This window comes from Echiichthys vipera (assembly GCF_963691815.1).
Source record: "Echiichthys vipera genome assembly, chromosome: 2".
Lineage (NCBI taxonomy): Eukaryota > Metazoa > Chordata > Actinopteri > Perciformes > Trachinidae > Echiichthys > Echiichthys vipera.
In genome coordinates, this window is record NC_139827.1 from 37,819,610 (window position 1) to 37,846,249 (window position 26,640).

The 26,640-nt window shown below is 41.9% G+C and overlaps 1 protein-coding gene across 2 annotated transcripts in view; it reads left to right on the plus strand.

Moving 5' to 3' along the window:
* rab3gap1 (RAB3 GTPase activating protein subunit 1) overlaps nt 1–5,705 on the plus strand; it is a 133,274-nt gene extending 127,569 nt beyond the window's left edge. For both annotated transcript variants that reach the window (XM_083925041.1, XM_083925042.1), the window contains one exon: nt 4,879–5,705. In XM_083925041.1, coding sequence (XP_083781167.1) covers nt 4,879–5,112 — 234 coding nt within the window. In that variant the 3' untranslated portion in view covers nt 5,113–5,705. The remainder of the gene's footprint in view (nt 1–4,878) is intronic.
* Nucleotides 5,706–26,640: the final 20,935 nt, after the last annotated feature.

Genomic DNA, 26,640 nt, shown 5'->3' on the forward strand with positions numbered 1-26,640 from the left:
CGCGGTGTTGGAGTTCACCCCGGTGGACGAGAGGGTCGCCTCCTTACGCCTGCGGGTGGTAGAGGGGAAAACTCTGACTGTTGTTTGTGCATATGCACCGAACAGCAGTTCAGACTATTCGGCCTTCTTGGAGACCCTGAATGGAGTCCTGCATGGGGCTCCGGTAGGGGACTCCATAGTTCTGCTGGGAGACTTCAACGCCCACGTCGGCAATGATGGAGACACCTGGATAGGCGTGATTTGGAGGAACAGCCTCCCTGATCTAAGTCCGAGTGGTCGTCAGTTATAAGACTTCTGTGCTAGTCACGGATTATCTATAACTAACGCCATGTTCGAACATAAGGAAGTGTACGTGGTACCAGAGCAATCTAGGCCAAAGGTCGATGATCGATTTTGTGATCGTATCATCTGATCTGAGGCCGTATGTTTTGGACACTCGAGTGAAGAGAGGGGCAGAGCTGTCAACTGATCACCATCTGGTGATGAGTTGGATCAGAGGATGGGGGAAGATTCTGGACAGACCAGGTAAACCCAAACGAGTAATGTGGGTTAACTGGGAACATCTGGAAGAGGCCCCTGTCCGAGAGATCTTCAACTCACACCTTTTCTGGCATCCCTGTGGAGGTTGGGGGCATTGAACCGGAGTGGGCAATGTTCAAAGCTTCCATTGCTGAAGCTGCAGCGGTGAGCTGTGGCCTCAAGGTCTTAGGTGCCTCATGGGGCCGTAACCCTTGAACACCGTGGTGGACACCGGTGGTCAGGGAAGCTGTCCGACTGATGAAGGAGGCCTTCCGGGATATGCTATCCCAGAAGACTCCGGAGGCAGTTGCAAGGTACCAACAGGCCAGAAGGGCTGCAGCCTCTGCTGTGTCAGAGGCAAAGCAGCGGGTGTGGGAGGAGTTCGGAGAAACCGTGGAGAAGGACTTTCGGGCGCCACCAAGGTGCTTCTGGAAAACCATTCGACATCTCAGGAGGGGGAAACGGGGAACCGTCCAAGCTGTTTACAGTAAGGACGGGACGCTGGTGACCTCAGCCGATGAGGTAATCGGGCGGTGGAAGGAGCACTTTGAGGAACTCCTTAATCCAACTAACACGCCCTCTTTTGTAGAGGCAGAGCTGGAGGCTGATGGGGAATCATTGTCAATATCCCTGGCGGAAGTCACTGAGGTAATCAAACAACTCCACAGTGGCAAAGCCCCAGGGGTTGATGAGATTCGTCCAGAAATGCTGAAAGTTTTGGGTTTGGAGGGGGCTGTCAGGGCAGGTGGTTCCTCTTTTTAAAAAGGGGGACCAGAAGGTGTGTGCCAATTACAGGGGTATCACACTACTCAGCCTTGGTATAGTCTACTCCAAGGTGCTGGAAAGGAGGGTTCGTCCTATAGTCGAACCTCAGATTGAAGAGGAACAATGCGGATTCCGTCCTGGACGTGGAACAACGGACCAGCTCTTCATTCTCGCAAGGATCCTGGAGGGGGCCTGGGAGTATGCTCATCCAGTCTACATGTGTTTTGTGGATCTTGAGAAGGCATATGACCGGGTTCCTCGGGAGATACTGTGGAAGGTGCTGCGGGAGTATGGGGTGAGGGGGTCACTTCTGTGGGCCATCCAATCTCTGTACACCCAAAGTGAGAGCTGTGTCCGGATCCTCGGCAGTAAGTCAGATTCATTCCCGGTGGGGGCTGGCCTCCGCCAGGGATGCGCTTTGTCACCAATCCTGTTCGTGATTTTCATGGACAGGATATCGAGGCGTAGTCGTGGTGGGGAGGGGTTGCAGTTCGGTGGGCTGAGGATCTCGTCTCTGCTTTTCGCAGATGATGTGGTCCTGATGGCATCGTCGGTCAGTGACCTTCAGCACTCACTGGATCGGTTCGCAACCGAGTGTGAAACGGCTGGGATGAGGATCAGCACCTCTAAATCTGAGGCCATGGCTCTCAGCAGGAAATCAGTGGATTGCGTACTCCAGGTAGGGAATGAGTCCTTACCCCAAGTGAAGGAGTTCAAGTACCTTGGGATCATGTTCACGAGTGAGGGGACAATGGAGCGTGAGTTTGGCCGGAGAATCGGAGCAGTGGGGGATGATTCAGTGATCGTGTCCCTCCTCAGCCATGATGACCCAATGCCTGGTCCCGTAGTGGAGGATTTTATCCGGTGGTTTAAGTCGTCCTTCCTTACCATCAATGTCTCAAAGACTAAGGAAATGACGATTGATTTCAGGAAGACCCGCCCAGCCACAGTTCCCCTGTCGATCAATGACCATGCTGTAGAGTCTGTCCAGAAGTATAAATATCTGGGGACAGTAATTGATGACAGACTGTCCTTTGAGCATCAGGTCGATGCAGTGTGCAAAAAAGCCAATCAACGCATGTACTTTCTTTGGAAGCTCAGAAACATAAACATTGACTCCAAGTTCATGGAAATGTTTTATTGTTGTTTTATTGAATTTGTCCTGACATTTGTTTGTATCTGCTGGTTTGGGTCAATTAACCTTAAAAAACGCAACAGACTTCAGGGCCTTGTTAGAGTGTGCAGTAAAATCATCAGTACTCCACTCACGGACATTACCATTTTGTACAAAACCAGGGCCCTGAATAAAGCGAGACTTGTCTTGTCTGACCTGAGCCATCCCTTAGCACCTGAATTTAAACTGCTTCCATCAAGACGCAGATTTAATGTGGCCAGATGCAGGACTGACAGATTTAAAAAATCCTGTGTTCCATTAGCTATTGGCCTTCTTAACAAATTAATAGCACTGTGGTCACTTTAACTCCTTATTTGTATCCAGTTTTTATCCAGTGAGCCACTGCTGCACTTGCACTTGTCTCCTGAACTGTCTCAATCAAATCAATATTGCCTGCAAAAAAGGACACCAGGAAATTGCAGGTCATTCAGGTTTTTATGTCCTTAATGCATGCTTGTAGTTTAGATCTTGAGATTGATCTAATATATAGGACTTAATCCAGTTAAGTCGGTTCCTTTAATGCAACATACTGAAAAACACAGAACAGAATGAACAGCAACACCCTTAGGCAGGAAAGGAAAACGGCACAATCGCACTCAAATACAAAATACTCATATTTAGATGATCAATAGTGCATGGTCTAGACTGTATGATGCAAGTTAATTCAGGTTGTGTCCAAGTTTTCCTAGTTAGAGGCAATTAAAGGCACCAGGGGTTTTATTTAGTATCTTCATTAATCATGGGTGTCTCATGGGGGTATCATGAATTAAACCAATGATCGTCCCAATTCTGAACCTGCCCTATTACCCTTCCACTAAGTGAGGAGTGGGAGTCCCAGTAACAACTGAATGAAGCTCCCTTCATTAAGCTGGGTGTAGCATTTAAATCCAGCCCCAAACCACAGCGACTCCCTGGTTGATCCAATACGGAAGTGCAAAAAATTGCAGTTCTGAGTGTCCACTAGGGGTGGGTTTCATAACAGAGCACTTTCTTGTTGACCCACATGTTAAACAGTCCGTTTTCACAGCATAATTAAACCTATTTAAGGCCTGGTACAAAAAAAAACATTCTAGTCTGTATGTCTAGGTCAACAGTGAGGGGGGTGGATTTCTTTTGTACCAGGCTAGTTTTTATTTCATTGGAAGCTAAAGTTTATGATTTATGAGACAGAGTCAAAGTCTGATTGGGACTCCAGTAGGCAAGGAGGATTGGGTCAAGTTGAGAAAAAACAGACCACAGGGTAGAGGCTGCGTCCATTTTTAATACAGTCTATGGTTTAAATACAGTGTCGAGCTTTGGCACAAACCCTCTCTCTCTCCAGCAAAAACAGGAACTGTACATAGATACAAATATTAATAACAATAGGCTCCATAAGTAAAATTGCGGGCAGTGACGTGGCAGACTCACTAAATGTAGTCCACAGTAGGCCTTAAGCCTACGGAGAAAATCGTAATCAAAGGAACTTGCTTTAGTGTTTTAGTGCATAAACAAGACACATAAGGTAGTGACTAATTGGCCTAATGCTGATAGAAATTGCTTGCTTCTCCGGTCTTCTTGTTGTTTGTATGTAATGGTGTAAAATAACTATCTTTTGTTTTTTCAGTTGTGTTAGTCATTCATTCTCTACCTTGAGTTGCATGCAGCAAGATACTGCATTTCTATAACAGAGTGAGAGTGGGAAGGGGGAGGATGTAGGGGTCAGATCAGAATTGGGCATGTGTCATCTCTCTTTCCCTCTAAATGCCAGTCTCTTTCCCTCTAAATGCCGCAAAGTTACGGCTCTGTCGCCCTCTCACAGTCCTGTCACATCAACAATTCCATTTGACTGCATATGAGACAAATGCATTGATGGCTCTGATGCCATCTGAATCCACTTATAAAGTAAGCAAACAATGGTCATAAACCCAAAATCAAAGCTCAAATATGTTGTATTTTTCAATAATATTACAATGGTGATATGACTTCAGGGGTTTTTGTCCAGTGTATTGCTTAGCATACTGCAAAATAAATAATTTAACAGTTTGTACTACCTACTACCGATGAATAGAGTTTGCAGTTTGTACTGTATCCTGCATAATATATTCATCTGTAGTATGTAGTAGATGGTTCCAGATATAGCTACTGTATTATAATTTTTCCCTAATCAGCACACCGTCCTCCTTCAGCATATATAGAGCTACACTACAGTAGAGGTCTTTATAAACAGTAATCCGTTTAAGTAAGTAGTCCAACTTAAAGTTGAAATAAGAAAATGCCTGCTCTTAGCCAAGATCTCAAAAACTACAGTGACTACCTACTCTAGCAACTATTTTATTTTATTTTTTAAATGTTTTTTATGTCACTGAGTTTGTGGTATCAAATCTATTTGGTGTGACCTTTTAACTGCTATGAGTAACATTTCACTTTTACTCAACCCTCAGGCGGCCCTCATGGCACCACTGGATCAAGAGTTGGGGCGTGACAGGAAGCCAACTGGAGGAAGCAATAAAGGGTCTGACTTCCCTTCTCCGGCAGGCCGGGAAATTCTGTTGCGCACATGTGTCCCTCGGGCAGCACCGTATTCCAAAGCTCTGCCTCAGCGGCTATTCTGTGTATTAATGAGGGAGGAATTCAGGCTGGCAGGAGCCTTCTCATCAGATACTTCTTTCTTCTGAGACCAAATGCTTATTACACAGTATTTCATCCAAAACCATGTTCTATTTGCAAATGGTTATTTACACCTTGAAGTCAGACCCGGAATAACAATAAAATAGCTTAGTTTCTTTGTTGGTACTGTGTTGGTTAATGGTAAATTTTATGTGGATACAAAGGCTTGTTCAGTGAATGTTTTTTGTTTAGGCGTAACATATCTGTGTTGGCAAAAATTAGAAGTAGTCTCTTCATATAACTTTATATGTTTCTCATTGCATTACATTGTGGCTAGTGGGTCGTATGACCAACCACCATTGCTTTAACTCACTATTTCATAGATAGGAACTTAACGGACAATTAAATAGAGGAAAATCTTACGGAGTACAACTTTATGTTGCTGATACGGCAAACCGGTGTTTTGGACAGCAATGCTTGTTGATAATACATCAACAGGCAGGATCTATTTCTGTGTGATAAGTGCATCATAATGCAAAACAGATTTTGCTCTGGAGTACAATTATATACATTAAACAAATATAGCTTTACTCATCACAGCAGAAAACATTGTGATCATTGATGTGTTTGCATTCATTTCAATAAAAAATTGCCTTGTAGGTTAAATATTGATACATGATGTAACATGGGAGTCATCTGTGTATTAAGACAATGTGTGTACAGTCCCTGTAAATGTTGGTCCAGATGTAAAGTCATTATTCTCCTTTCTCAATCAGTAATTCTGTCTTGGCCATGTGCATCATCAAAAATTGTTGACACTGTTAGCAGGTGGGAAGCTGGGCAGGATTCTTTTTTTCACTTTTTATTTTTCACTGAAGGAGCTCTCCAGTGCTGTTAGAGTTTCCTGCAGGGGGTGGGAGTCATTCTCCATCATGGATGGCAGCTTTGTCATCATCCTCCTCTCTCCCACAGCCTCCACAGAGTCGAGGGGGCATCCCAGGACAGAGCTGGCCATCCTGATCAGTCTGTGAAGTCTTTTCCTGTCGGCCGCAGAGATGCTGCTCCCCTAGCAGACCACGCCATAGAAAATGGTTGATGTCAGTGTCATAAAAGGAGTTCCCCCTGCACCCCACGCCATAGAAAATGGTTGATGTCATTGTCATAAAAGGAGTTCCCCCTGCACCCCAAAAGACACCAGCCTCCTGAGCAGATAGGGTCTGCTCTGGCCTTTCTCAATATCATCCCACTCTAGACACAAAATGGGCGTTCTTGTTTATGCAAACTGGAACGCCCCTTCTTCATCTCTCGCTGTCTACTGTTCGATCATAGGCGATAGTAGATTTGAACAGTTTTAATTTTCCTGAATCTGACTTTTTTTCTGTAGTTTTACGTTAAATGTCACTCTTTGTCATCTTGGTGATTTATTGTATTTGTAAAGGAAGCACAAACTTCAGCCTGTCAAGACGTGAAGTTTATGTTTAAGAAAATGACCAGAGCTAGCTTCGTGCCTAAGTGTGTTTGTTGGTGAAGAGACGGCACTTAAACCCGGATCTGTAAGGTTAGGGCACTCTCTTATTTTTCCGGCAATATGATGCATTTTAGAGTTGGAGCCGAAGCGGATATTCATGTGAGGCAGACAGCTGAGGTGCACCATCATTGCAGCTGACGCCCCCGGTAGGAGAGATGGCCATTATCATGGAGACTCAGCTGACGTTAGGAGTTAGCATCAAATTTTGTCAAATCTACGAGTTTATCTGTAACGTCATTTCGCTAATGTTAAAACCCTGAAGTGTAATTACAGAGTTTTAGCCTATGATCATGTTTGCACAGCTAATGTATTGATAATTTATGGTTGTAACGGACTGTTATTGTCTGGGTCCAGACAGCTCACAGAGTCAATTAAAACACTGTGGTCAAGCCAGCCTATACTTCGTGAACGACAGTCAAGCCAGCTGACCCAGGTTTTTGCTGTACGTGCCGTTACGGTAATAGTGTAGAGTAAGTAGTAAAGTTTTTTATGTCCACGGTGTTCTGCCATCTTTAAGTTTCGCAAGCGTGGACAGGAAAGGGAGGAGCTTGGGGAGCGAGGGTGCATCGATTCGATCCTGGGTTGGACCTCACGAGGAGTCCATGTGACCGCCCATTTCTATCAGCAACCTGATGTATCTGAGCCACTGCTGCTAACAACATTAGCTTGGATAACTGGAGGTAAGCTGTACAGCTAACTCAACCTTCATTAGTGTAGTAGAACTACGTTTGGTAATCATGAAAAATAACTGTTAACCTTGTATTGGTTTAATAATGACGTGCTGTTTGTTCAAGACTCAGGATATGAGCAGATGGAAATTAGCTAATTTAACTAGTTTACACCACGGAATACTGTCTGCCCAGCATTATGTGTGTTAAGAATGAAGGTTTGTACACTTTTTTTTACGAGTCCTTTCAACTGCATCATTATCATTGTCAATGGCATCAAAAATATTTAACTAAGAATCCATTGATATTAATCTTTTGTTTCAGGAATAAAAACAAGACAGTCACCATGGCATGTAAACCCGCTCTATGTGCGTAATGAGTTACTTTTCGATTGCTATTTAATGTAAAACAGTACAGCAGACGTTTTATTTTTAAAACGAAGGCTTTCCCTCTACAGCCTAGGATATGATCAATCTCACATGTTTTCTGTCTATCCAGCAGGTGCGTGGATTATAGGCGACTATGTCCGGTGATGGGCCTACAGCACTACAGAGAACAGGGGAACAGCCTTGGCATTGAGGGAGCTGACATACTGCATTTTGTATTTATTTGTACATAGATACATTCATTCATTCATTCATTCCCTATCGGGGTCGCGGGGGCTGGAGACGATTCCAGCTGACATCGGGCGTGAGGCGGGGTACACCCTGGACAGGACGCCAGTCTATCACAGGGCACACACAGACAAAAATTCACACTCACACCTACTGGCAATTTAGAGTCACCAATTAACCTATCACCTGCATGTCTTTGGACTGTGGGAGGAAGCCGGAGAACCCTAGAAAACCCATGCAGACACGGGGAGAACATGCAAACTCCACACAGAAGGCTCCTCAAATGGATTTGAACAGGAACCCTCTCACTGTGAGGCAACAGTGCTAACCACCACTATGTATTCGCCTACTACATAGATACACTTGAATGTAAATTTTGCACTGATCTTTACAGTTTACATGAATAATATACTGTAATTGTAGACATTAATTCCGTTCTTAAAAAATTCTTGCCCAAAGTTTGTCTTTTTATGGTGCAGATCTGATCTTAACATCAGCAACATGTACAGTATTGTAATCAGACAAGAACACATTGCTAAAAGTCTTTGCCACAACTTGTAATCCGTTGCAAAGATCTTTGTACACTGTTAGCTATTATCAACATTATAGAAATGTGTCTTGTGATTAACCAAGCATGAGTATTCTGTAGTTCATGTTAATACACTCAGTACTGTAAAATCACAGCAGGAAAACAGAAAACTAGGATCATCATTTATTACATTTTTCAATTACAATAACTGTGGATGTGAATAAAAGTATTGTGCACATTAAGGATGGAGAATAATAAATAAATTGCAAAAACTGCAAGTGGGTGATTTAAAGAGCTCACAACATTAACAGAGCCTGGTGAGTATAAGTGATTTGGTGATGATCCTCCTCCACAATAAAAAAATATATATTTTGTGTAGCATAACGTGAATACAACTTACATTTGGTTGTGCAACCCTGTGTTGTAGAATCACGTATAAATGACCATCCATTCATCATCACCACCACACATTTGAGAACTAAGTCTGAAAAATATTTGTTATTTATATATCTGGAGTTTTGTAACCAAAATAATTCTCCCCCGGGGATTACTAAAGTATTGTCCACACCAAATATGCCCCTCCCCAGATGAGCCCCTCCTTCTGTTGGCACCGGTCACTCACTTTTCTCTGTGTGGCGTCGCCTGGCCTGGGCATCCGGGGCTTTAGCTCCGAACGTTTTTTCATAAGCCCCGGATAATTCAACTTCGGAAGAAATAATGATAACTGTACATTAACTAACCACTATAGAAGTTGTAGTTTTCCATTTTTAGTGAATGCAGCACAGGATGACGTTGAGACTGACTGGCTTATCAGAGAGAGGGGTTGCGTGAAGCATCCGTGTTATATTGGCTGATAGCCTCGCGTCAGCCGGCTCTTCCGGTATCTGAACCGTTGGCGCGCAGGAGAGAGATGTTTTAGCAATAACACGAAAGATCATGGATATAAGGCGATTTTTCAAAAGCAAGGAGGCTGACTCGGCTGAGGCTCACGTCTCCGGGTAGCCGTTTCCAGAAACAGTTAATTAATTATTTAAATTCGGTTTATTCCTTCAAAATTATGTGAAACGTGTATTGTTAGGGGACGTGCCAGCGGAGCTGCGGGACCTCCCTGGTGATAGACGCTCTTAGGCAGGCTGAAATCCCTGAAGGCTTGGTACAGCTGGCGACTTTTCCCACACATAAATCCAGTGATATTTTTCTCACATAAGTTACCGCACACAACTACGTAACTGTTGTTATGTCCTTCTAACGTTGCTGTGTGGGTAAAATAAAACTCCCGAGGACTTTCTGAAGGGCTGCCGAGCGCTGCTATCTCATTTTGCCTGCATGTATACAGTTATTCATGTAGATATTTGTCAATGTTGTTATTGATTAGGCCCCTCATATATTGTTGCAACATTTAAACTCTTTACTACCATCTCTTGTATTTCATAATTAAAACAATATAATTGAGCCCAGTGAGTGCCACTTTAGCAAGGAAGGAAAAAGACAAGTAAATGCTAATCCTGTTGCAAGGGCCAGTTCCCTTATATGATTGCTTTTTGATAACGTCTGTATGATAAAATGAATCTGATGTTATATTCTGTTTACAGATGACAGTGCAGAGAAGGAAGATAGGAGACAAAGAAGACAACAGTGAGGAAGGCAATAACACAGGTCAGTGATTTGGTGGCCGCAGACACAGGACCAAGGCGCATAAAAAATCACTGCTTTCCTTCCAGCATGTTTGGCAAGCAAAAAAGAGCATTTCAATCAAGTTGGTTTGAAACATTTGAATTGCTGGAATACTGGGAAACAAAATAAATTAAATAAATAATAATAATAATAATAAATGCAGGAATAAATAATAATAAATGTGAAAGAGGGAAACAAGCAAGTGAAAGAAGGACACAAGCAGTTTAAAGAGGGAAACAAGCAAGTGAAAGAAGGAAACAACCAGGTGAAAGAGGGAAACAAGCAAGTGAAAGAAAGAAACAAGCAAGTGAAAGAAGGAAACAAGCAAGTGAAAGAGGGAAACAAGCAAGTGAAAGAAGGAAACAAGCAAGTGAAAGAAAGAAACAAGCAAGTGAAAGAAGGAAACAAGCAAGTGAAAGAAGGAAACAAGCAAGTGAAAGAAGGAAACAAGCAAGTGAAAGAAGGAAACAAGCAAGTGAAAGAAGGAAACAAGCAAGTGAAAGAAAGAAAGAAGCAAGTGAAAGAAAGAAATAAGCAAGTGAAAGAAGGAAACAAGCGAGTGAAAGAAAGAAACAAGCAGGTCAATGGAGAGCAGCAAGTGATGGAGGGAAACAGTGAAGAGAGAATCAGATGGAGAGTTGAAAACTACAGCATGGTGAGTTAGCCTCATCAGAAAATGGTGTGTGCCTGAAATCAGTTTGTTTATCTGTTGTTGTTTTTTGTTTAGTTTTTTCAGAAGATGTGTGACAGAGAAACAAGAGTCATGGAGGGAAATGGCAGCAGCCTGGAAAAGTGAAAGGTACAGTAACACTCAATGACATGTATCTGAAAATTGTCCAAGTGAAAAAAGAAATGTTTTTAAAATATTTAATTGAATATGTTCTGTTGTCATTCAGTATACATGTCTTTGTTTTTCTGGCAGCAGATTCAAAGGATGGAAGGCATTAGCAGATGGAGAAAAAAGAGCAGCAGAGACAGAGGTGCAACACTACACAGTAGAGGTGGAAGGAAAAATAAAATACCAAGAATTAAACAGACTCTGTAATGTGCATTTTTTTCAAAATATGGCTCCTGATATAGTCTGTAGACATCATCACTCAACTTTTTCGAATGGTCTGGTGTCTTAAAAAAAGCTAACCACAAAACGAAAATCATGTTACCTTTAACATTTTTTTTAAATTGAGGGGGTTATATGACTTGGCTTCAGTCAAAATATCTACAAAATACATTTTTTTTTTGGCTTTAATTCCTGCGTCAATCATCCTGTTTCTATATTGATATATTTCAATATAATATCATTTTGACACATTTTGAAGTACATATTGGTAGTATTTGGCTGTAAACAAGACGCAATAAGGCTCAAGAAAGCATAGAGTTTTTTTCCCCTGGTAAGTTCCCCTAGACTTCCCTATAAGGTTCTGGGCTCACCCCCCAATGTTCTCTGTCCCAAGAAACGCCCCTGCGTCAATCATCCTGTTTCTATATTGATATATTTCAATATAATATAATTTTGACACATTTTGAAGTACATATTGGCAGTATTTGGCTGTAAACAAGACGCAATAAGGCTCAAGAAAGCATAGAGTTTTTTCCCCAGGTAGGTTCCCCAAGACTTCCCTATAAGGTTCTGGGCTCAGCCCTCAATGTTCTCTGTCCCAAGAAACGCCCCTGGAGACCCTTTACAGATGTAGCAAAATGATAAACAAATCAAATCAATAAATTATTATACCATGTAAAATAAAAAGAAAGCCTACATTCACCACTAAGAACTGATACATTTACTGTGTGATCAGTGCATCATGAAGCATCTGTCTGCCTTCTTGTCTAGGAAGAGGGGTCCGTTTCACAAAGCAGGTTCAATAAACTCTGAGACTAACCCTGAACTCTGAGTTGATCTACTCTGAGATAGGAAACTCTGAGTTTTCGGTTCCAGAACAGCTGATTTGAGTTAGTTTGATCAACTCGGAGTAGTTTTACCTGGAGTTAAGCGCGTGCACCACAAGTATAAAAAGACAGCATCAATGGAGCCCTGATTCGACAAGTCACCATGGCAACGGGGAAGGGGAGGGCTACGTTTTTCACCCCACTGGAATTGGAAATATTAATGCGCTCATACGGGAGTTTGAGCTGGTTTTTCTCCGAAAGTGTAACACCGCTGCAGCAGCAAAAGAGAGGGAGACGGCGCGGGAGAGCATTGCTGCTCGGGTCAGTGCGTAAGTTTAAATGTAGTCCTTTGCAATCACAGTAATATCACAGGGGAAACTGCTTGAGTGGTAGCCTATTAATTTATTTCACATAGGTGCAACCCCGCGGGGGGGGGGAGCGCACTTGGCAGCAGCTTAAGATGAAACATAAAAACATTGTTCAAACAGGTAAAACCTCAGCACAATCTTATGGTGACGCCTCATTTTGAGCATGTTTTACATTGTAAAGTAAATATTACCATAAGTGGCTTTTTTATATGTTGTATAAAAAACTCCCATTTGCAGCGCAACACACAATATTTGCTGGGATGTGAAAGCATGACTTCGGTTGTTAATGTTGGAAATGTAAGGACGGATGAGGTTGTATATGTAAATGATGGACTGTGACATGAAACAGTACCACTCAAAAAGATAATTGTCTGGAAATGCAAGAACATCCATGCGCGGTCTGATAATCATCTCCAAACGAATATTTAATTTGCTGCGCAGTAATGCTGCACCTTGCTCCACGGGATCATTAACAAAAGGACATGCCATGGTAGTGGAAATAGTCACCATCTAATATAACTTCTAATGTAGGCCTACTGACTGATTTTTGCAATGATTTTCTCAGAAAACAGACGGAACTATAGCAGAACTATACTATACCAAAACTCGCCTGCTGACTGATTGAATGAGGAAATCAAATACCGTGTGTGGCTGAAAGAGGGCGGAGACAGAGAGAAACTTGAGGTTTGTTGAGAAAAACCTGGTCCCGACCAGGTTAGGTTCAGAGACCATGTTACCATGCTTACCGCTCTCGGTGCAATCCCGGTCAGCCCGAATGGTGTGGAAGCCATCCACGGAGACGTTCTGGTCCGTGATGTCCCTGTGCAGCCATGTCTCCGTGAAACAGACTGCAGACTGCACTCGCGGTGCTCCGGATGGCTCCGCGTTAGCGCCTTCAGTTCATCCATTTTGTTGTACAGAGACCATACATTATGAAGAATTAAAAATCAATGTGTGAAGTATAGTAATCATGTGTTAGCGTGTGTATTAGTAATGATTAATAAGAATGTGATAAGTGTGATTATTAGGTATGATCATTTAAAAGTGTGATAGTGATTAGTCCAAGCTCAAGCTTTTCTGCTTCCAGCAAAGCACACAAACTTTTGACTCAATCTGTATCTGCTTTCTCTGCACAGGAACAAGTCAAGGTCACAAAGACAATGAACTAGCCATGTTGCAAATATGCACCTGGCAAAGTTAGTTGAGATTAGGGAAATTGCTGTCCGTGTTTTGTTTCCTTCACAGATAAAGAAGAAGAGTCCTGTGGACACAGAGGGAACCCCTACGTGTGGGTGTCGAGATGACGGCTGTTTCAAAAATACACATATGCACGCACAAAGCGCACACATAACCACGCCTTTGTAACAAGTTTATATGCTGGAGTAGTTAGAATAGATATCAGAACTTCTTGACTCTGGTCACGGGTACTGTGTGTTCACAGTTACTCTAGATAGAAACTAGAACATTTCTCCAGACGTCTGTATCATTCCGATGTTCTGCTAATAAATGACTGCTGGCGCACTAAACTACCAACGACTCTGCTGACTCCAGAAAGCCTCCTGTAGAATTTGAATTACGCAATATATATACTCTGTGAGGTCCTTCTGATGTGACTAACGTAGTGTGTGTAAAATTCCTACAGAGAAACTTGGTGACCCCGGACGTGATTCTAACAAGGCGGCTCAGGTAAAAGGAGCTGCAGAAGTTGGACCGGTGACCAAGCGGAGTCACTGGGAACCTCCTGGGGCCGACTGAAATTCTCCACAAGGGCGCCCACCACTGACAAAAGGTAGCAGTCACCTATTCTTCTTAAGAAGTAAAGACTGTGATTCGGCCTATAATCTAAATTGGTGGAGAAAGTCAGTATGTTTCCTAGAGGTTAATTTGATCCAAATTTAGCCGGGGGACTGACGATTGAAAAAAAAAAAGGCCTGGTAAACTGATTTGGAATCAGTATAAGAGTAAAGGGTAAAGGAGTGTTGGGATCATAAATCCTGACAGGTCCTAGGCGCATAAACGGTGCTCAGTAAGACGTTCAGGGAACTCAGAAAGACCGGAGGCTGTAGAGACCTTCGAATATACATTAGGCATTAAGGACTAAAAGCGCCACAGGGGGATAGCCCCTAGGTGAGCCTAGAGAGCCACCGTAGGTCTGGGACCTAAGGGTTCTGGGAACCAAAGAAAAAAATTGTAGGTCTGGGACCTAAAGGTTCTGGGAACCAAAGAAAAAGAATTGTAGGTCTTGGACCAAAGGTTCTGGGACCCAAAGTATAAGAAATACTTAAAAGTTGTGTTTATTTGTGGGATTGTTGTATGGGAGGTTTCGAGGATAATAGAGAACACAAACAGATAAAAGTGTGAGTAGGTTTCTGTGATGGTGGATACACCTTGTCTGGAGCCGCTGATGGTGAAACACCGTCAGTAGAAGCTTGTTTCAGACATCACAGAAAAGCCTGGCGATTAAACTCTACCGTGTCCCCGGCTGATTGATGGTCGGACTCTTTAACTGATGGTTCACAAGTGTTTATTTTTGGGCAAAATAGATGATACAGTTGCTCCATTAAATCTATTGACACCTTGAAGACTCTGAACACAACGTGAACAATAAGAGTAAGAGCTATGGAATGAAACAAAAATAATATGTAATAAATAAATAAATAATACCATCTATGTAATATCATGTTCAACAATATCAAAATAGTGTTTTTAACCTTTAACAGCTTAACCTCCAAAGATTGTTTATTTACACAAAAATAATGTTGTATTTATTAAATACTAGCAAGAGGTGTAATGAAATAATTGTCTCCTTCAGAAAGACAGATGCTCTGAATTGCTCCAAAACAGCGTTACAGATTAAATTAAAAGCTTAAAACAGACTTGTATAAAACGATGCAAAGCAACACAAGGACATCCCGTTTTGATAAAGCATTAAGCACCACATTAAACAAAATGATGACAAACCATGTGCCCTTATCAGCCAGGTGCTAAACAAACTTGTCGGTTTACATTTCCTTAAGTTTTTGCACTTTTGATAGACCCGTTTGCAATACACTTAATTTCCTGTAAAGTAGTTCCTTTTTTTCTCTTTTCCGGTTACACTCTATCAAAATAAAAGCACAAGCCTAAAAACAGGAAGTAACGGTAAAAATAAACAAATTTTAAGAGATTTCTCATGAAAATGCAACTACAAATTTTTGGGAATATGATGTGCTATATTAAAGGTAATTTACAGGCCCAGGATTAGGTTGGGATGAATACTGACAGCGAGTAGTAGGACAGGCCATTTCCGGAAGGCCTACTCACGGTCAGGATAAAAGGAAACATAAGACTAGATTGACAGATAGGAAGGAATATTTAGAGACGTGTAAAGTTGGGGGTGAATGCGACCCGGAGAATATGGTAAAGATAATTCAGTTAGAGGAGGACAGAGCACGTGAAGAAGTAGTGGGAAACAGAAATAATGGTCTGAGTAGGTTGTGGCATAAGAGAAAGAAGGAGGAGAAGGAATAGGAAAAGAGGGAGGAGCGAAGAGCAGATTTGCATATGGCTGGACTGGCAGCTGAGGTAGACAGAAGAGGAGAGACAGTGGGAGGAGGAAAAACAGTAGGAGAAGGAGAGACAGCGTCAGAGAGGAGCGCGATAGGAGGAAAGGAGGGTGCATGAGAGGGCACAAAAGAAAGGAGGGGCTTTCGGAGAGACAGTATGAGAAAAAAAAAGTATGAAAGGAACATGGGAAGTCAGGAATACTAGGAGAAGAGTTAGAGGGAGAAATAGAGGGAGCAGCAACACACACGACAGCGAAACAAAGCAGGAAAACCCAAACCTGAGACTGACTTAACTGACTCAAACCACTCTGACTATGACTGTAGAAGCCAGAAAAGCGACATAGATGGGAGAAAGAGAGAGGGATTTAAAAACAAACACGTAAATCTAAAAAAATCAGTATGATGAGTTCTGGCTCAGAGGGGGAGGAAGAGGAGATACTATGGTCAGAATGCGGAAGTGAAGGACCAGGAACTAAGACTGGACGAGACATGAAGGAAGAAAGGAGGATGAGGGAGTATATATGCAGGAATTAGTAGAGATGCAAGAATTAGTGGATAAGAATCAAAGAGAATTAGAAGATGAGTTACGACTTCTGGCACAGCATGGAGCAGACGGACCAGTGGCGTTTAGAACAAGTGGTCAATCTCACATGATGCCTCTAGTACGCTCAAAAGGGACAGGACCACCGATATACAAACCATTTAGTTTAGCAGACAAGGAACACATGAATGCACAACTACCACCACTTAGTGACGGAGCTGGAATATGGTTACAGATATTAGCTGGTCTAACCGTAGGCAAAGAGCTCACCATGAATGAATGAATGAATTTTTTATTTTTGTTTATACATCAGATGTTAAATAAAAAAAACATAATGTTTTGACAATTTCAAACAAAAAGAAAGGATTTGGCATCACAGATCTAACTGTTTAAACACAAGATATGATTAGACATATATTTGGTTAAAAGTATATTTACTTATACCTAAATAAATTAAATCATTTACTTACTTTATATACATTTAAACATATTATACATATAAACATACATAGACATACTCACAAAGCAAAAATTTTAGATTTTATGAAAAGCTCCCTAGTAGAGTCACGGTATCCCACCATAGGTGATGTGAGAGGATTAAGATTCAAGATTCAAGAAGCAAATTATTGTGCAACAGTTTCAATACAAAGATGGGAAAGGATCAGAGTAACAATAAGCGAACATAATCAAATAGAATAAAGCTAACATAAAATAAATCAAACAATAACTAAATTTGACGGAGTGCAACAGACATTGTGGTTAAACACAGGTTTATACAATATACAACAATACGCACTGTGCAGTTTAGCAGCAGATTAAATAAGATAAGTACAAACTAAATAAGTGATCAGGAGGGATAATTGAAACAGTGTTAAAAATGTAGCAGCATTTCCTACAGAACTAAGAATTAATTGGACAGAAATACGGATTAGGGACAACAGACCAATTAGATTTAGATGCAGGAAAGACTGGCAGGAAAAGGTCAGGAACAAACCCAGGGTCAGATCCACTGCAGGGATCAATGTTTAAAGCTGCAGTTATGAAAGGAACAGACAAGGAAGTGAGAGCCATTACACATATGGATGAGGACACTTCAGCATTACATGCGTAGAGCAGATAAAAGAAAGGCTGCAAGCAAAACAGAGATAGAGAATTTGAAAATCCAACTGACCAAATTACAGTTAGCAAAAGCCAGAGAGGAAGGCACAAGCCACAAACAAGCAGCTAAAGCAAAGACACAAGCACAAATGAGCCAACATCAGGAGGAGCCAGCGCCAATGGGAATCCCCAGTTCCAGTTGCTCCAGTTGCAGGCCAATTTTATACAGGACCCCCTCCCCAGGGACCATGGAACCCACCAGGACCATGGGGCCCACCACAATCACATTATAGAGGAGGAAGAGGACGAGGCTTTAATCCTCGAGGAGGTTATGGAAGGGGCAGGGGCGGATCACCGGGGGCTATGGACAATGGGTGTTTCGTGTGTGGAGGTCATGGACATTGGGCACGAGACTGTCCACAAAACCAGAGAGGGCCACCAAGAGGGGGACCACCACCACAGCAGCAACAACAGCATGTGCCACCACAACCACAACTGGTCCCAGGTAACCAGTCGCCCCAAGGCACCTGGTATCCAGACCAATACTAGGGGTGCCCAGGGTCAAGGGCAAGGGGAGAGGCTGACCCCTTGCTACGGGGAGAAGTGAACGAACGAGAAGTGGACTTTTTAGTCGATACAGGAGCAACACATTCGACTCTGATACAACCTCAGTTCCGTCAACAGCTCTCCAAATATTCCATAGACCTGGTGGGATTTGGAGAACAGCCAATGCCACTCCCTTTCACAGAACCCCTCCCCACTAAAATAGCTGGTTACCAGTTTCATCAAAGCTATGTATATTCGCCACAATGCCCAATCTCACTGCTAGGAAGAGATGTCCTAGTTAGATTGAAACCATCTATCCTATGTGGCCCACAGGGGTCGCAAGTTCATTTCCCTAATGGGGTAAAAATAGACTGTTCAGAGACAATTACTTCAAGATGTAACAATGGATAATGGATCCTAGGGGAAGATCCTGATCAGCAGCAACAGTCGGCCAACGTTTACTGGGCTCGATTGAAAGAAGACCCAGACCCGCCAATTACCATTTGTTTGAAACTGTATCAACAATGGAAACCGTGGATTCACTCAGTGCACCCATATGAACCGGTCCCTGACATTCCCCACTGTACTTTTCTCTATGACTGCACCCAAACTGAAGAAGTGTATGAGGAAAGATTTAGGGAAGTAGAGGGTCCCCCTTGGACACTGACTTCGGACTGTATATATGGTTATATAAAGGTTCTCATATATATATATATATATGAGAACCTTTAATGTCCCGTAGACGGGGAAATTCTTTTGTCACAGCAGCAACAGAATATTACAAAATAAGATTAAAAATAGCAAAAATAAGCAATAAAGTTAAATTTTAAAAAGGGAAGAAATAGAAATAGACATATATACATATTCACATGATATAGTGCAGTTGTTCTTGTTTTGTTTGTTTTGTAATAATATAATATGGAGTGAATAAATATAAGTAAATACGACCAAATAGTGCAAAAACAGAAGTGACCATAGTTCATTGTACATATGTATCAAAGAAAGGAGTAGTAGCACAAGGTAAAACAGGTAAAACCTCAGCACAATCTTATGGTGACGCCTCATTTTGAGCATGTCTGAGCTTCCGGGGTCTCCTCCCTTAACTAACAGTGTTTGATCCTTTAAGTCACCATAAGACAAGAGAAAAAAGGCCTCAGCAAAACCCCCTAACCGAGTGAGCAACAGAAAGCAAGAAAACTTCAGATAACCCTGTGGTGGTGGGTGATAAAATTTATGAAAATATAATAACGAACTGAAATCTGCATGTAGACGAGCTTCTAGTTCTTGGCACAAGGGCCAATTAAAGATAATCTGAATTCACATAGTAGCAGGCACAAGAAAAAAGATGAAAAAACAGGAATTTCAAAAACATCAGAAAACACTTAACAGACACAATATCAGCAAACAGTCAGGACTGTAACTACTAATGCTGCTGTCCAAAAATAAATTCCGGCCCGTCCGGGGCTGGTTAAAGCACAGCTATACAGCTGGCATCGCATCAACTCACGGTTATCCAGATAGCGTGACAGCGGCTCATCTGTGGTAAAATCAATAGTCTCCCCCGGTCATCAGGTCTCTTCCGCGTGGATGGATGTTATGAAGCCTTTAGCCTCAGTGACCAAAGAGAGCCTCTTCCTCCCTCTGTCCTTCATCACGATAATAAGCCTGGCAGGGAACAGAAACATGGGTCTGAAGCCCAGGTTGTAAAGCTCTGACATTACCCCTCGGTATTTCCGCCGTTGTTTCACAACCTCCGGCTCGTGGTCCTCCTAGATAGCTCCTCCTTGCACGTGCTTCGCATATGATTTTCTCCTTCACCTGGTACCTGTGCAGCCTGACAATGACTGGCCGTGCTCTCTGCCCTGGCTTCGGCTTTTGGAGAATGTGCGATTAGCTCTGTCACATTCTGGTGCTGATTCCAGGAAGCCTTGCCAAAAACCTCCATGAGCAGCTCCACAAAGAAGGCTGTTGACCGCGGTCCCTCCACTGCTCCAGGTAGGCCGATGACTCGGATATTATTCTGTCGGCTCATGGACTCCAGGAAACAGACTTTAGCCACCAGCTTAGACTTGCAATCTTTGCAAGCATGGCACAGGAGGCCTCCAGTGTCGACAAACGCTCATCTTGTAAACTTGCAGTTAACCTCGAGGAGGCCTATCTTCTGAGCATGGTTGGAAACTGTGGCCTGGGACATGGTACAATTTTTGCTTTGAGCGTTGAAATGCAGGCTTTAAGATTGACGGAGAGGGCTTTGAACTCAGCGGATAGGGCTGTACGGGGCTCTTCTCATAGGTTAGCAATAGCCACCATGCTAATCTCACCACCTGGCTCGTCTGCGGTGCTAACCTTCGCCCCCTGGTCTTTTACATTCTGTCTGGTTGCATACGTTGACATATTTTGGTGGTGTATCGATCAAAAAATATGAGTATTACTATTTGTAGTGACTTTTGGGGTCCTGAAATGTGAAATATCATAATCGGGATAATATGTTTACGGAAACACAGCTAATGGTGGCATGATTTAACTTCTCCACTGGGCAGGGCTTGGGCCCTATAGTAGCAAGGTTTTCAAAATACCACAATTTTAAACTTTAATCTGGTACTAGTAAACAATACTTGATACCTCAGCAAAAGGAAAAAACATCTTAGGCACACACATTTTTTTATCAACAATGCTGATACAGAAAATGTCACTTCTAGATGCCAGAAGGGTATGATTTGATTCTCCAAGGTGCACCAGAGTACACAAAGCAATCCCATGAGAGCCCACACACTTTACCATTTGTTTTTGTTTACATAACTCACAGGGAAAGTGTTGGTATCTTTACTCAAGAAAAAACAGACTACTTCTTAAAGTTTAAAATGTTTATTTTAAAAACGGCAAAGAATGTTCTGCTTGGCCAAGGACTCTCTCTGGGGTCAGAAATCACAGTCATCCTAGCCAAGCTATTGCTGCAACCAAGGAGCCAGAAAAAGAGCACAGAGCCCTCCCTTCACAAAGAATTTATAACAGCAGTAAAGTTCATTGAGTTGTTGTGATTGGCTCAGAATGTTGCTGAGGCAGTCCCTGGTTCTGGCTTTCTGTCCATCATTCTCATTCGTTCACAAGTTAAATACTCCGCCTACTGGTCACACGGATCCTCCAATGAACCGCCAGTTCCTGTAGAAAGAACTGTCCCTACTCTGGAACTTTCCACTTCCGGGGGCTAACCCCCTCTCATTATATTGCACCTAGTTTCAAACTGGAGCATATCTGCAGCATCCTTTAATTATGGCATCTTAAATTGATAATAATGTTAAAGCATGCTAAATCATTTTTATTTCACTGCTATACATGCACAGTGAGTAATAACAAAACTTCAATTATATTGTGACAAAAATAAACACTTTGTCATGAACGGTACTTGGAGTAACACAGAGAAACGGGACCCAAATGCAGACACGGAAACAGAGTAGATTTTAAGTGTTTTAATCAATAAACTATAAACAAAAGTGACCAGGGAGCAGGGAGAAAAGGGGTGAGGTCCAGGTGCAGGTAAAGAGACATCTACGAGGTGATCAAGGGGAAAAAAAACACAAATGGGTGGTAGGCAAACCGGCGGGGATCCAGACAAACACTGAGAGGGTGACAGAGGGAGACAAACACAAGCACAAAAAAGAAGGAGGGGATGACTGCCAGGAATGGAATCCTGACACACTTCATGTTCCATCTCCACAAAAGCAAAATGTTGCCTGTGTGTGTGCGTGTGCGTGTGCGTGTGTGTGTATGTGTGTGTGTGTGTGTGTGTGATACCGTATGATTTATGTAAGAGTTTCAACAATTTGGACAAAATACTGTTTGATCTACTGCTTGCTGTACCAAAAAGAAGGTATGCACCTGTATTGATTGAGCAACCATTAATAACATGTATAGAACAATCATAACAAAAAACTAATTTGGCACTACACTAACACTATTATAATAAGCTTAATAGCATTTTAGATGTTACAAAAAAAGATAATAATATGTATTTGATTCTGATTCTTCACTGGCAGTCCTTTGCATTTTTAAAAACATTTTCTTATGGTGATTAAGTCATAAAATATGATGACAGACATTCAAAGCTTCATTTAAATCTCAATAAATCTTCACAAAAAGATGTAGACATGTTGGTATCCAAGGGTTGTCTATTAATGTGTCGACACCCCCTTTTATATCGGACCTGGGCCCTATTCTTTAATTGTAATTTAAGTAATCCATGCTAACAATATGTTTGCCAAGATATTATTAAAAGTAATCTAACCTTACTGTGTGTGTGTGTGTTTGTGTTTGTGTTTGTGTTTTCCCCGTTCCATGGTTTTTGTTTGTTTCTGTTTCATTAAATATTTGTTTAAACCTTTCTTGGTGTCTTTGTCTGCATTTGGGTCCCACTCCCCGGAGTTATTCCCTGCACCGTTCATGACATTCCACACACCATTTTTTTTTTTAATCGTCCTCCTCATCCACTATTTGTTCTGTTGCAGACAGCGCCAGCAATATGCCGCCACATTTGTTATTTTTCTTCTTCTTCTTGTTTTTTATTTTGAAAGTCCAAGAAAACGGCGGGGCTTGATTAGCAAAAACAGACTACCCGATTGGTCAACAACACACACCAATAAGATAACACAACACTTACTCACTTATCTTATTGGTTACACCCCAACGTGGCAGATAAATTGACAATTTCACCCGCCAATCACAAAAGTTACCTGCATTGTGGATAGTAAGATGGCGCTGCGTTGGTGGCAGCCTGTTACAGCAGCTCTCGCTCACTTTTGAGCTTTTTCCTCTTTTTATATTTCTTTTGCACTTTTTTAACTATTCTTTCTTAACACTCTTTTGAGCTCTCTCTTGGGCAGTATGGAGACCAGACTTGCGTACTTCGTTCTGGTCTCAATACTTATTTTTTCAACCTTTTCCGTTGTGTCCGGGGAGCCTGTACGCAGCCCTGTTGTTTACAGTAAGGATCAGCTGTTGGCCCTCAGTAGCGCTGCGGTGCAGTGCAATGTAAGATCTCTTCCCAACGAGATGGACGAGCTAACGGCGCTGACCCGGCATCAGAGGGACTATCGCGAGTGCAGCATCATAGTGCTCACTGAGACTTGGCTAACGGAGCTGACCCCTGACACGGATGATAACCTGGACGGTGTGGAAGAAGGAGAAATGAGCTGCTCTCTTCATGTGGCTTTTGAAATGGCTAAACTGAAGTTGGTACACAGTGGGGTCATGGTACATAAACCCCTGGAATGAGACTAGTCCTTGCTGGTTGAGCAGATAATAAACTTGCATCACAGACCCTCACAGAAAAGAGAGGAAGATAGAGATCTCGTGCCCACTCACCCATCACCTCGTAAAGATTCTAACAAACAGAGGAAATGCTCATTTCCTCATTTTAGGCACACACACACATACTCATTAACTAATAAGTGTGTGTGTTGCAAACACAGACACATCTGTCTCTCTAGATAGCCATATAGGGACATGCACTAAATTCCTTCTCTCAGCCTTTAGTGTTATAAGATGTTGCTAGGCAGATTAATGTCTGTTGCCGCCTTTTTTACCTTGGGGGCGTTACCATCAGCCCACCAGTGTATTTAAAGCAGCTACTCTTAGACCACAACAGACTCGTCTGATGTATGACCTGGTTTGAGTTGTATCAGAACTTGTCTCCGCTTTGCAAAGTAAGCCAATAAAGATATTGGTGTGATCTCAAGCCATCGTCTCAAGATATCTTCTTCTATCCTCCGATCAACGGACCCGGGGAGGTAACTGCAGGTTGATCTCAACAATTTGGGGGCTCGTCCGGGATCGGAAGGAGGAGAAGGTAAATTTGACCCAAAAAGGTTTCTTCACGGGGAACAGCGTGAGACACAATCCGGCACATTAGTAAAGGTAAGCAGAACCTGTTTAATGGAAACTCTGCACATTGGGCATTCTAAAACATTGTGTCTTGCCTGCGCCACAGTGAGTAAACAATTTAAATTGAGATAATGGAAAAACTGAAAATGGTAAACTGAGAATGGTAAACTGAGAATGGTCCTGGGTCGCGGTTGACCCCACCGTTATTCTGACGAGGATACGGACAAAACCTAGGAGGTTACTGGGTTAGAGGCCCGGGGAACTGAGGATACCCCGAATTCTATAAGCCGAGTCTGGGACTCATATGTAGAGGCATCGCAATTTTGCTATAAGCCGAGTCTGGGACTCATATGTGTGTTTGTATCGCAATTTTGCTATAAGACGAGTCTGGGACTCATATGTGTGTTTAAAGAAGTGTGGGAGGTTCATGTGTATATCCACTTTGACATCAGACTCAGGTTCTGAGGAATACACATTTCTGTGGGACAACAGAGGGTGGTATAGTTCTGTAGCTGTTTTTATCTGAAATGGGAAAAGTGGTGCATGTTCTGGGGTAACCCCGAGAGTGAAGGCGCACAGACGTGAGTCTGTGTAGAAGCTTCCTTTACTAGAACGGCATTACCGGCATTGACCCCCGTTGACGAGAACAGCGAAGTGTTTTGGAAAATACATAAGCATTTAGGGAGAAAATGAATGATCAATCAATTCTTTAAAGGAGTAGAAATTTTTAAAATGCAAATATAATTTGCATGAGTGTAGGGATTCCCAACTACAATAAAATGGGCGTATGAATGTGGTAAGAAAAATAAACTTTGTGGTAACTCATTTCAGTGTCTAAATATCCAGTTTGGATATTAAAGGGTGCATTGTCGTACAGACCACCTGGCTGAAAGATTATCCAAAGTTAGCGTATGTGTGATAAGATCTAACCATATTCGTATGGAAAGATCAGCATGTGTGAAATCTGTCTGAGTGAACAATAAGCCCATTGAAAGTAAAAGCACATCCCAGTGAGTCAATAGAAAAATGGGAAACAAAATGGGAAAGTTAAAATTTTTACAGATCCTGCTAAATTTATAGCAGATAAATGGGTTAATGTGGTTGAGAGCTTCCATTTTGGCATTACTAGACTAAGAGGTTTTTTATTTTTTTATTTTTTATTTTTATTTTTATTTTTTTTTTCGTCTTTTATTAGGCACATGTCTAGGTACAAATGTAGTGAAGAGGGTAAAGTGATGAGAGAGAAAGGGACAGCGAGTAGGGAAAGATAGGAGGAAAGCAAACTCAGTTATAGAAAGACAAGAAATTAAAGAAATAAGTATGTGTGAATGATGAGGAGCAGAGATTAGGGATAAAAGACAGGGCCTCCTCCTAATGTCTCCAAGCCATGCAGCCCCTCCATCAAGCTCATATGCATATTCCCAGAAGGACTCTGACAATGAGGGGGAGGGGAGACTGAACCTGCATCTGATGTGGCAGTTGTCACAAAACCAGTAAATGAGGAAAACAGACTGAAACAAGGAAAAAGTTAGCATTGTTTCTCCAGAAAAGTTCTCTCTCCAAACAGCAACTTCTTTTTGACTACTGGCCTGAAGAAAAGGAAACGGATGGCCACGGCACCAGATGTTCAGTTGAATTGAACACTGAAGAGCTTGTGTTCAGGACATGGCAGCCAGAGGAACTGAAAGATTGCAAGGAGATGGGAGCTGGAGAGGTGTGAACGCAACATTCGACTGGCCATTTGGTTCGCTATACCAGCAGAATGGGGCACAGAATCCTGGACAAAGATGGCCTCATCAAGACAACAGCAGAAGGAGAGACAGAAGGAGACTGGGACAATGGCTCAATGCTGAAGATCCAGAGAAGTCCTGGTTGCGTGTTTCTGCTTGGTGTTTTTTCATGGTTCCCCCATGAACAGGCCATACAGACAGCGGAGGAAGGTCAGAACATTTGAAAATCACAAATTAGAAATTAAAGATAAAAACATCCACACTAGATGACACCGTTAGTTGAACTTAGAATGAACAGGATGTTAATGTTCAACACATACATACACTTGCATATACATATAGGAACATTTATTAAGAATAAGTATTGGTGTCAATAGGGAAAATTAGGGTTTTGCAGTGAGAGTTGATCATTAGACACAGAAAGTTAAGGTTTTGATTACTATGCTCAGACAAAATATTTTTTAGCTCACATAAGAAAAAATTCAAGTTATTGAAAGTAACACTGATTATTTCTTATAAAACAAGCATGCCATTGTGGAATGTCTCAAATATACCTCCCATTTTACCTGAAGAGGCATCATAGATGTCACAGGTTTGAGTTTTTGGGGATTGATTTTAGAGAATGCAATATTGATGCATCACTGTAAATCCTAACTCATTATTCTGGGTTTTTTGCTTTCACTCTCAATGGTATTTTAATTTTTGGAATTTAATGGTATAGTTTTCTGGGAAAACCTGGTTTAAAAAACTGCCATAGTGATGGTGAAGTTTTCAGAAACATACGTCTTGTTTTTGCGAATTGAAGCATTAGATATAACAATAATAAGGATAATATTATTAATAATGATAATAAGTGGGTCCTGACTGCATCCATAGGAACTGGATGGGTTTTAAAAAATATATATATAAATAAATAAATAAATAGATTAAATTCTATTGCCACTTATGGATTATTTTATGTTTCTGTGGAGATCTCCCCTGTATAAAGAAACTT